Source organism: Papaver somniferum, chromosome 3 (genome assembly GCF_003573695.1).
Source record: "Papaver somniferum cultivar HN1 chromosome 3, ASM357369v1, whole genome shotgun sequence".
NCBI lineage: Eukaryota > Viridiplantae > Streptophyta > Magnoliopsida > Ranunculales > Papaveraceae > Papaver > Papaver somniferum.
In genome coordinates, this window is record NC_039360.1 from 11106844 (window position 1) to 11118355 (window position 11512).

Consider the following 11512-nt stretch of genomic DNA (forward strand, 5'->3'; position numbering starts at 1 on the left):
CGCTAGCGGCCAATGAAAGGTAGCCATAATCGACGACTTCCCTTCCTCTTGAGATGCAAATCACGGCCGTCGAAGGTCGCCACCGAATCAGCAAGCCTCTCAATTTCAACTTGCCACACGCAACAACATGCTACACGTTTTCCACGAAAACACTCGAGACATCAAAACATGTCACAAACTGGGGGATGCTCATCAGGGTATTGGTCTGGCGGTTTACAGCGTGCGGCGTGCAATGCGCCCGTTACAAGAAAGTGTCATAACACTACACCATTTTAAGGGATTTGCAACCCATATTTGCAACGACACAAGGTCCGTTGCGAAATAGTTGTTGCTAATCCCCGCTACTAATTTTCGCAATGGCTAGAATCAATTGCGAATTTTGCAACCTCGCAGGTAAGGTTGTGAATTGCAACTGCTGATTGTTTACGCGTGCGGTTAGACCGTGTGCTGGTAACACCTTAGTTTGACATGTTGACTTGACTTAACGTGTGTGCGATACTTGTGTAAGATCCTTTAAAACCCTAGATTCAGTATTAACTTACCCTCTCTCTATCTGGTCTTCTCCCTCTCTCAATCCGCCGCTGCTTCTTCTTTTTCTACTGCTTCTCTTCTACATTAAAAAAGCGGAGATTCATCAACGAAATCCATCAAAAACATCAGAGTTTCTCTATTCTTTTCATCAACAGCAGCTGAAAACGAAGATTCATCAACAACATCATTTCTTGAAGATTTGTTCTGAATCGATGAAGAGCAGTCGATGAGGATCATCGACAATAGTCATTTACATATATATATTTTCTCTTTCATGTTGTTGGTACCCTAGTTTTGTTTCTGTTTTAATTGATGCTGGTGGTAATTTGAATTTTAGGGAAGATGTTCTTAACAAATTCTCTTCGTATTATGATTTTTAATCTAGGGTTTTGAGATTCTATTTTGATTTGATTTGGGGGGTTCTCTAATTGTTATGAATCAGGGTTTCCAATGGTTTTAATCACAGTCATGGAGCTTCCTGGGTTGTAATTAGATTCTCTGATAGAAATGTTAAAATCTGAAATTTGGATTTTGAGATCGTGGTTGTACCCAAAGTTAGGGTTTTATGGTTGCTCTAGTTGGCATTACTGATTAGTTTACTTTCTTATTAATTTGATTTCAGAGGTTCTTCAATTGTTTGGAATTAGGGTTTTCTTGTTTCTGGGATTTGAGATTAGGATATGTCAAAACCTGAGGTTTTCTTGTTTCTGGGATTTAATCAGTTATGAAACTTCCTGGGTTGTGATTAGATTCTTCAACAGGAATACCAAACTTAGTTTTTGGAATTTCCAATACTGATTAGTCAAGATAAAATTATTTTCTCATAACGTATTTCTTCTTGTAGGTTATCCTTTCTGATGCTAATGTTCCTTGTGAAGGGGAACACAAAATTATGTCTTATGTTCGTCTCAAAGAAACCTTCCTGGTTTCAATCCAAATACTCGTCACTGCCTCTATGGTTTAGTAAGTATTTTTTTTCGTATGAGAAGTAAACACCAAATTTGGATATTTTTCAATCCTGTCAATTTATGTTTGTTGCAAATCGCATTACTTTAAAATTTAAACCACTCAAGGTATTAAATGGGAACATGGCGAAGTTATTGAACCTCAGCTCACCCCGAATGAGATATATGGAATCTGAAAGTTTAAAGTATATAAACATTTTTGATGTATTATCTTGAGGTGTATGTTTGTAATTGCCGTCCATATAAGTAGCACTGGTTGTATCTAATTCTACTTTAAATATGAAAAAAATTGTTGATGGAAGTTCAGATCTTTTGGTGAAATTATACGGGAGTAGACATCCACAAAGGGATGAAGTTTCTAGGCCACGACTGAGTGGATGATGTATTTTCATTTGCTTCTTGAGAGTTTAGGATACCAATATCAGACATGTGATATCCAGCGCAATTTGTTCAACTATTCTTTGTAAATCTATTTGTACTAATTAGTTGCAATAAACAACAAGGGACAGGATAAAAAAGAGGAAAATACTTCCTTATTTTCTAAATAATGTAGTTGACTTTCATCTGAATCCCTTTTTTTTTGAGTTATCTTTGCTTTATTGACAGACATGAATCTTTCGGTGATGATGTATTCATGTCTAATTTCCTACCTAGCCATCTTGTGTTAATTATTGCTCTGTCTCTGGTTACTACTGCATCTATGTTCGACCACATTATGGGGAATCCTTGCTGATTCTCTTATCATAATACACAGACAGGTGTATTCCACGGAATCAAGAAAGATGGCGAGGGTGACACGGTTGATTGCAAGAGTAGGTTGGAACTTCTTATGGTGTCATCTCCTGATCGAGAAGAGTATGTACTTTCCCGTTTTCTCTATGTTATCTTCATTTTTTTTTATTATTGAGACCGTGCCAAGGATAGCAGCACTTGCTGTATCTGGAGTGTTATTTGACCTTCTTTCATAATTTGGTTTCAGGGTGGATGGGAGGATGATGACACTATAGGCGAAGCCGCATGTCATGAAGCCTTGGAGGAAGCTGGAGTTAAAGGAATACTAAATGTAAGCTCCTCTTGTTGATCATAATACTAGTAGCAATTCTACGCCCTGCCTATTTGGGAAAGAAGGACAAAACGTTTTCATTGTAAAATATTATCAATTATGACTAAAGAAGGCGGAATGATTTGGGGAAATTCATTACTTTTCTTAGGCTTGACGATGGACGAGCTATTTTTTTCATACTCTCCCATAGTTACTATAATAAAGATATAAATCAATTATGAGAAGTGACTTAGGTTCATTTTTCCCAATTACCAACTTAAAGCTCAATTTTTTTTGTGTACAATGCATCGAAGATTATTTCTTCTAGATTATGTCTTCCCACTCTTGTTGTTTTGTTTTATTAACTATAATTTCCAAGGTTATAACAAATGAGGTTGGAACAAATTTCACATAATAAGGACCTCAGAATTGAAACTTGTTAGTAGCTTGTCTGCTTGTGATAACAAATTAACTATGATCACCAACTAGGGACCTGAACTTTTGAACAACGTGATTTTGACTAATTTTTGAACTGGTTAATCAACTACCAGGTGTTGAAGCTGTTGATCTTGTACTTCCGATTTCTGTTGCAGTTTCGGTTATCCAGTTTTACAATATAGCACTTCAGCATGTGCGTGACCTTTACCTGGAGTTAAGGAAGAAATATAGGTAAAACTATTATGGCTATTCTCTCTTATACATGTATTCTCTCTGTAAATATGATTCTCATTCGTGGGTTTTACTATGTGTTGTAAAATAGGGACCTACATATGCGCTGCAAAGTTTGTAACTCAGTGGACCTGTTTTCAGAAGAATACATTTCGTGAGTTTCTATATGTACACTAGTTTGCTGTGATACTTAGCATACATTTATATCAAACTTTTTGTTCAACTTCAATTGAAGAATCCCTTTTTTATAATTAATACAGTTTTGTACGTCTATTGAATGAATGTTGAATGAATGAATGCCATTGTAGTTTGTAAATCTGTGGAAATGATGAATATGGGGAGCTGGGTAACTGCATGGGGAAATGATTTTGACCAGGTCAATGGAGACTTGACCTTTTCTTAATGTTGCAAAATATTACAACGTCTATAATCTGTTGCTAAGTTAAAACCAGAACCAGTAAATTAGAATCAGAACCAATAACATTTTAGTTCTGGGTAGGGGTATTCTTGTAATTAGAAACATCTTAGCAACGACAGACCCTAGTTGCGAATAAGCAGGGTCGCAACGGCACAGTACGTTGCGAATATCCGTTGCTGACCAAGAGTCGCCACAGAGGTTACCCGTTGCGAAAAAATGCAACATCGTGTTTTGAAACGTCACTCTGTTGTTGCTACCCCAGTCAACAACGCCCATACTCCGTTGCTAATCCCTAAAAAGGGTGTAGTGTAAGAGTAAGGCGGATGGTAACGACAAGAAATACGTATCCTTCATTATGGAAACATCAATGTCAGGCGTTACCCGTTACCATTCTCTTCCATTACTCAACCGTTTCACTTCTTACGAGACCAAGGGTACGTTTTGTTACGACTTGTATAAATAGGTCTCACCTATTTTCACCAAAGAACAAGTTTTTGGGGTCAGGAACATACAACACTCAGAAATCACCCGTTAGCTTTCCACATTGCTAGCGTTTCACTTTCTGATACAAGTCGTCAAACAACTACCCTTCCGTAATCAACTATTCTGGTCTCAACACTCTCTTCGCTTCCCTCCCCAAGACCAACCCTTCTCCTTTACTTTGTGACCGAAGCAAGTCTGGAAACGACCATTTCTTGGTTTAGGCCGGATTTGTACAGATTGATCTCTCGAATCTAAAGTACTCCCGTGCAGTACATTGTTTAGGGTTTAGACTCGTTTCTCACCCATACACGAAGTTACCAAAATCAGCAAAAACTGTTTTCACCCTCAAACACCAGCTTACAAAGAAAAATGAGTATGCCATCTAGTTAGGAGCAGGTATGCCCTCACCTATATTATCTGCAAATAGGCCGTTATATTCACCACATGGATTATTACTTTTCAAGAAAATTGGTAGAGGGTAAAATTTCTAGACCGACTATAACCTAGCAAAAATAAATAAATCCTAAACCGACTACAGTAGTCTTTTTTTTGTTGGATTCCATGAGCCTTGATATTCACATGAGACCTTCGGTGCCCAAAAAGGCCCATCATGATTCATTATGCTCGTGGGATTAATTTCCTTGTGAAATATGCTCCTTCTAGGGTTAAAACTCCTAAATTACCGGTGATTACCCATCGGTAAAAACAATAACACGCTACCTTTTCACCGGACGATAAATATAAGCTTCAACGATAAGTCTTCTACAAAGTCGATCACATTCACCGCCATCCCTCTCTCTTCATAAATCTCTTCTCCTCTCTCCAAAAATTACTGGGCAGAGCAGCAGCAGCAGAGAAAAATACATAGAAGGTAACGATTTTTATCTTTCCCAATTCTAGGGTTTCATTATCGATTCCACATCTCTAATCACACTTCGTTTTGATCGTTTCCCGCGTTTTTTTCGCGGTTAGATGTTGATCAATTCCATTATTATTGTTAGGTTTTCCTTGTTTTTCTTAGGGTTTTTGTAATGAATTGAATCGTTGATTTTGTGTTGCAGATTTTGGTAATAGCTCTTTCAATATGAGTTTCGCATCAGTATATAGATTACTCCAGGAGATATTCCCTGAGGTATGATATGAAATCCTATCTGGTTTTGGTTCGTTGGGTTTGTTAAAGCAAAATTGAGGTGTGATTTTTCTTTTTTTTTTGGGTTTTGTTTAGGTTGATTTTCGTTTGTTGAGGGCTGTTGCTGTTGAAAATCCAAATAATCCTGATGTAGCTGTGGAAGAGGTTCTAAATATGGGTTTACCCTTTACATCCTCGGTATATCTACCTGGTTCTACTAGTAATCAGGTTGATAACCAACAATCTGGAAACAGTCCAGTACAGACTCCTCTTAGTGACAATGTGAATAGCAAGCATGTGTTGACTGGAGAAAGAGGTAATGATTTCATGATTCATTGATGTTTTTTTTTTTGTTCCTTTCGTTTGCTGGTGTAATTTGCTGTACTTGTTCAGATTTTGACATTAGATTGTTAGCAGTTATGCACATATATATGTACTTTATCGGGGATCATGTTCTTCCATAAGCGCGAGAGTAATAGAAAGTCTGTATAAGTAGACGATAGTTTAGAAAGTCTGTCAGAGATAGTAAGAACGTAAGATGATTTGTACTAGCACCTTATTGAGTTGAGTCGTTAAGTTGAAGGAAAAGATTAAAGGCCAAACCTGCACTTTATTCCATAAATATCTTGCTTATAAGTTTGCTTATAGAAAACTTCACCCTGTTTCAATATGAGTTGATGTTTTGATGGATTAGTGATTGCGTTGGGGCCGTAGCCTCTTTATTATATTTATTTGTGGCTGATAATCTCATCTTTAAACAAATAGTTGCAGCGGAGCAGAGCGTATCTTTGCAGCACCAAGGGCTGGATGAAGAGACGAAAACATGCTCTCCTTCAGACCAAGGATCTGTTGAAAGTGAAGTTGCAATTCTAGATGAGATCCAGAGTGGTGTTTCAGCTGCAACAATGAGTGCTCTAGCAGGGGAATCTTTAGATTATAGTGATGCCACAGGCAATCAAAATACTGATGTCACCGTTGAGTCGGATGAAGTTTTTGACGGTTCTAATTCTTCTGCAATAAACGGCGACCTTAACTTAAATTTGAATTGCCCACCCAAAGAAGGACAGAAACTGGACAACGAAGAAATAGCACCTTTTGCAGACTCTGCAGCAAATAGTGAATTTTCTAACAGTGAATTTGAAAAGTTGGAATCCAGTGGTTTGTTAGAGAGTAGTTCTGAGCGTGTGTTTTGTGATACTGAAAATGATGATAGTCTAGAAAATTCTTCCTCTACTACTATAGTCTCGAAGTCCGGCCAGACATGTAGCATAGATCTTCTTGAAAATGCCATTGAAGATGCTAAGAGTAACAAGGTATTATTTATTCTATGCCTTCGAAATCTTAAATTGACTGTTCTTATTGATCCAGGAACTCAATTAGAGTCCTACATTTGTGGGTCTTACATTTGAAAATGTTGCATTGCATTTGTGGGTCTTACATTTGAAAATTTTGCAGAAGAATCTGTTTGCAGCCATGGAGACAGTTATTAATATGATGAAAGAAGCTGAACTTCAAGAGGAGAAGGCTGAACTTTCTAAAAAGGAAGCTTCATTGGGTGGTTTAGATACCCTTGAGAGGGTTGAAGACCTCAGGCAGATGTTGCAACGTGCAAGAGAAGCAAATGACATGGTTGGTACTTATATCCTTAGTTAAGGGAATGATATGTTTTGCTCCTTTTTAACCAGTCAACATTTATTTCCGGGAGGTTAACTTGATCTAAAAACTATCTGAAATACACAAATCCAGCTAGGACTTTTAGTAATCACTTGTATTAGATGGTGGCTAGTAATTAAATTAGTTGCTGAATCACTCATGAAAAGCTTTGTTAAATGTTTCAGTTGTTAAATAGTATACTAATCATAGTATTCTTTAACTTCATGGGGAGGAAAATGGAAGAGCCAAGGCTAATTTATTCTTAAGATATTTATCTAGTGATTTGTAAATTAGTCTCCTGATTTTGGCAGCATGCTGGAGAAGTTTATGGGGAGAAGTCCATCCTAGCAACTGAGATGCGGGAGCTCCAGTCTCGGTTAATCAACTTATCAGATGAGAGGGATGAATCTCTTTCTATTCTAGATGAGGTCTGTTATTTGTTTGCTTTAATTCCAAGTTTACCTTTTCGCTTCCTGTACCTCTTCAAGTCTTTTAGATGAGGTCTGTTATTTGTTTGCTTCAGTTCCAGGGTTACCTTTTCTCTTCCTGTACCTTTCTTTTTGAGAGTATGCATGATGTAGTACTGATATAGTACTAAATAGAGTTAGAGCATGATATAGTACTAAATTCTCCTTTCACAAGATCTAAGATCTCATAAACGGCTTTTATGGCTGGCAGATGAACCGAACTCTCGAAGCACGACTAGTTGCTGCTGAGGAAATGAGGATCGCAGCTGATAAAGAGAAGCAAGAAAGGGAAAATTCTGCTCGAGAGTTACTTGCAGAACAAGAACTCATCATGGAGAAGGTGGTTCAAGAATCAAAAAAACTACAACAGCAAGCAGATGAGAACTCCAAGGTAATAGCTCTTGCCACATTCAGATTTGTGCTGTCTGAAGAAATGTATTTTGGTGTACCCATGTCACAGTTTAATGATAATGTAATAATACAGAGTGAGATTGATCTTTTGCTTGTCTTTTGTTGTAGCTCCGTGACTTCTTGATGGATCGAGGACGTGTTGTCGACGTACTGCAGTAAGTTGCCTCTATATTTTATTTTGAACACAGTTTAGTTTCAGTGCCACCCATCCTCACGTTCATTAAGCAGATCTATTCGTCTCTGGACCACTCTTTATCATCAAATGGTAAGAGATGAATATTTTTGCCTGATGTCATATCTGACCTGATTTCTGCTTTTGTTTGTCGCTGCAGAGGGGAGATTGCTGTTATATGCAAAGATGTGAAATTGCTGAAAGAAAAATTCGATGAGTGCGTTCCATTCAGCAAGTCGGTTTCATCAAGCCAAACAAGCTGTATATTAGCCTCTTCAGGCTCATTCTCTAAGAGCCTTGTAGCAGATTGGGTTCCTGAGCATGATCTGTCCTCCGAGACCCCGAAGAAGATCACTCCTGCATCTTCAATATCCTCAGCATCTCTAGTATCCTCGGTCTGTGAGGATCATCCATTATTGAATACCACTAGCCCTGAGAATGAGGATACCAAGTTTGATGGCAAAAAGTCTCTTTCAGATGATGACTGGGACATGTTCGAGGACGAAACTCCAGTCTTTCCTTAAACTCTGGGTGTCCATATATTGCAGTGAGAAAAACATGTTGATTTTGCCGGAATTCTAATTTTTTGTTGCTGACCCATACAGTATCAAAGTTCTTATTAGCTTATTTTTCTTTATGCCTCTTCTAGTCTTGGTTAATAAGGTAATAGGAACTAGAAACTAGTATTGGTTGCTAGTAATATATTTTGTATAGCAGTACTTTGGTTTGCTTATGAGATCTCACAGATTCTATTCTGTACAGTAGTATATGAACTCGACGAAGTATAAGAATATTTTTTTTAGGTTTTGATTGAGGTATGTTTTGATAATTATTCCTTTTTCTAAGTAAGTTTCATTTACATGGGAATCCCACTTGTAGTTGCAAACTAGAAGGCAATTAATCAATCAAGCAACGGGCCGTGCCAGCAAACTTTTTCTGTGGTTGTTTTTGTTGAGTTCAGTGCTTAAAATTATAGTAAATCGATTCTCATTTCATTGTATCGACAAATTAAGGAAAATAGTTTACAATAAGCGAGCAACAATATATATATACGCGTTAAACTAGTTTTAATCTTCTTAAAACTTTTGGTTTTTTGTTGTCACTTGGACTCGATGCTGCGATGGCGCTCATTGTTTCTCAGCACTGATCTGATCAAGTGATAGCCTTGATTACTAACGGCTGCTTTTGATTGGTATCCCACTACTGTTTTTGGACATCTAGATTTTCAAAACCACTGTTTTACTTGCCTGGCTTCCCCTGCTTGTATCTTTTTCTATTCTTGGTCACTTGAACTCCAACTTAATTAATAACGTCAGTATTCATTTTGAACCTCACCGTCCGTCACTCGTGCCAGCAGAGTAACATAACGGAGCATCTCCATATGATATAGAGACGAGCATGCTGTTTCTTAGCTTGTCTTGACAAGCTTTGCCCTGCCTTTAGTTGCTTTGGGTATTTCCTCAGTGATGAAAAGAGCGACGAGTCTGCCATCGACATTTACTCTGAGTTGAAGAAGAAGAAGAAGAAAAAGAGAAGGAAGAACTGAGCCGGCTATTTGGGAGTCTTAGAGTCTTTTATGTGCTGAAGAAGATGAGAGTGCTGTAAGTGGTTTCTGAAGTTTAAGAGTTTATATAGAGATCAAGAGAAAGGAAGGGAAGGGATAATACAATGTATGTGAATTGTGATGAAGGGACAATGGTTAGCATGTGTGTGGGTGAGTGACAATTGCTAAGACAGCATCGGACCCATGTGTCCTGTTCACATAATGAGTAGGAGGTTGATACATGCAAAAAAAATAAATAAAGCTGAATAGTTGAGCACTGTGTAGCATATCAATGGCCAACTAGACTGATTAAGACCATTCATCAAACTAGTCCACTTATGGTAGGTCATTCATGTCTTCAATTGGCAAATAACAGGACAGAAAACTTAAAGCCAGAAGATTCTTTGAAATTATAGTGATGCTTCGGTTAGGTAATAGCATGGATAAAATGATTATCTCACGAGTCGCACATGTTGGTTCACTGATTGGGCGTCTGAATATCAGAACTAAAAGTGTTTCTACTTTTACGCAAGCATAAGCCAAAAGCAAAAATATTTTGCTTCACTGTATGGATGTATAGTTAGAAGTTGTTTTTTGACTTTTGGAAGCCGAAAAATCATAAATCAGTTTGACAATAATTTTTGAGAACGATTTTTAAAAGTCGGAAAATCAATTTTTGTCAATTTTTTGTGGAACAAAATAGTTTTGCTTGTAACTTTACTTATGGAGAAACAAAAATCAGAACTCAATTTGTATCCAAACGCGTTAAAGGTTGACTGTTTAGCTAAAGAGGCAGACACATTTTAGTTCCCTAATAGCACGTTTGGATATAAATCTGCTTTTGACTTTTGTATCTTCAGAAATAAAAGTCAGAAACAAAACTATTTTACTTCACAAAAAGGTTATTTTTTTACTTTTAGATCGTTTTAAAATTCTATATCTAAACTTACTTCTCGTTTTTCAACTCTTAAAAGTCAAAAAATAATTTATAAGTAGATCATCTTGCGGGAGCACAAGACGTTTTATCCTACGAGCAAATAGATTCGGATCACGAAAAAAAGTTGTTTCACACTTCATATTCATATTTTTAAAGAACGTAGACAATTTTGAGCCACGGTGGTAAATTCATAGTTATACAATTTGTCTATAGCTAGCGACAGATTTGGAACCACCAAGCAAATTTGAGCCAAGGCACTACGTAGATTTTGAGTCATTGTTCTTATCCCAATAGCAAACCTTACTTCACCCTACATATAATCATATACTCCCTCCGTTCAACTTTACTTGACTAAATTGTGTTTTATTTAACAAATTTGTACCAAAAAATTAGTATATTTTCTATTAAAATTTTCTAATTATCAAGAAAGAAACAAAAACTAGGATATAAAAATTAGTATATTGAAAAATAATTTGAAAGATCGATGCTGTATGTGGAAGTAATTTGAATTTCTTTCAAGGTTTTGCAAAATCCAAATTAAACAAGTAAACTTGGACGGAGGGAGCATTAGGTAGGAGGTATCTAATAATTCAGGGGATGACAATGCACTAAACTAAAATATGAGATTAAGGATTTTAATCATTTACAGAGATATTTTTTCTTTTTTGATAATATATGGAGATTTAAGTATAAAAAAAGGAACCTCTTTCTTTCTTCTTTTTGATTGGGAACGAATTTCGTCCCAACGGGCTTTTAACTTGTGTCATTGAGATTATCATTACTGACTTTACCACTGTATTTAACTTGTGTTATTGGGATTATCATTACTGACTTTATCACTGTATTGCAGTGATATTTACGGGTCTTACTATTAGATCCCGACACACAAAATAGTCGTACTCTTGCATAACATTAAAAAATAAGTCTTTAGTGAGAGCTTAGATTAGAGTTGTTGACACAAAGGTCCGCTAACCTCACATAAAGTATGAAGCAATCTTTTTTTTTTGGTCTCTTACGATGTAATTATTTACCAGATGAGTTAACTGTGATTTAATTATATATTTTGAAGATGATTCAGATCAGCCGTTTCAG

General features: G+C 36.7%; 1 protein-coding gene and 1 long non-coding RNA gene across 2 annotated transcripts; both read left to right on the top strand.

Annotated features, from left to right (window-relative positions):
- The first annotated feature begins 567 nt into the window (after positions 1 to 567).
- Positions 568 to 3494, top strand: LOC113360923. Its single transcript, XR_003364870.1, has 5 exons — positions 568 to 1494; positions 2251 to 2351; positions 2476 to 2559; positions 3090 to 3207; positions 3299 to 3494. It is a non-coding gene; the product is annotated as an uncharacterized LOC113360923 (long non-coding RNA).
- A 1342-nt stretch (positions 3495 to 4836) lies between these two features.
- On the top strand, positions 4837 to 8801 carry LOC113355301 (putative leucine-rich repeat-containing protein DDB_G0290503). The gene is made up of 9 exons (XM_026598128.1): positions 4837 to 4979; positions 5170 to 5240; positions 5334 to 5553; positions 6003 to 6550; positions 6693 to 6866; positions 7202 to 7318; positions 7569 to 7748; positions 7877 to 7923; positions 8101 to 8801. Exons 2-9 carry the CDS (start codon positions 5193 to 5195, stop codon positions 8462 to 8464), a joined length of 1698 nt encoding a protein of 565 aa, XP_026453913.1. The 5' UTR covers positions 4837 to 4979; positions 5170 to 5192; the 3' UTR covers positions 8465 to 8801.
- The last annotated feature ends 2711 nt before the right edge of the window (positions 8802 to 11512 follow it).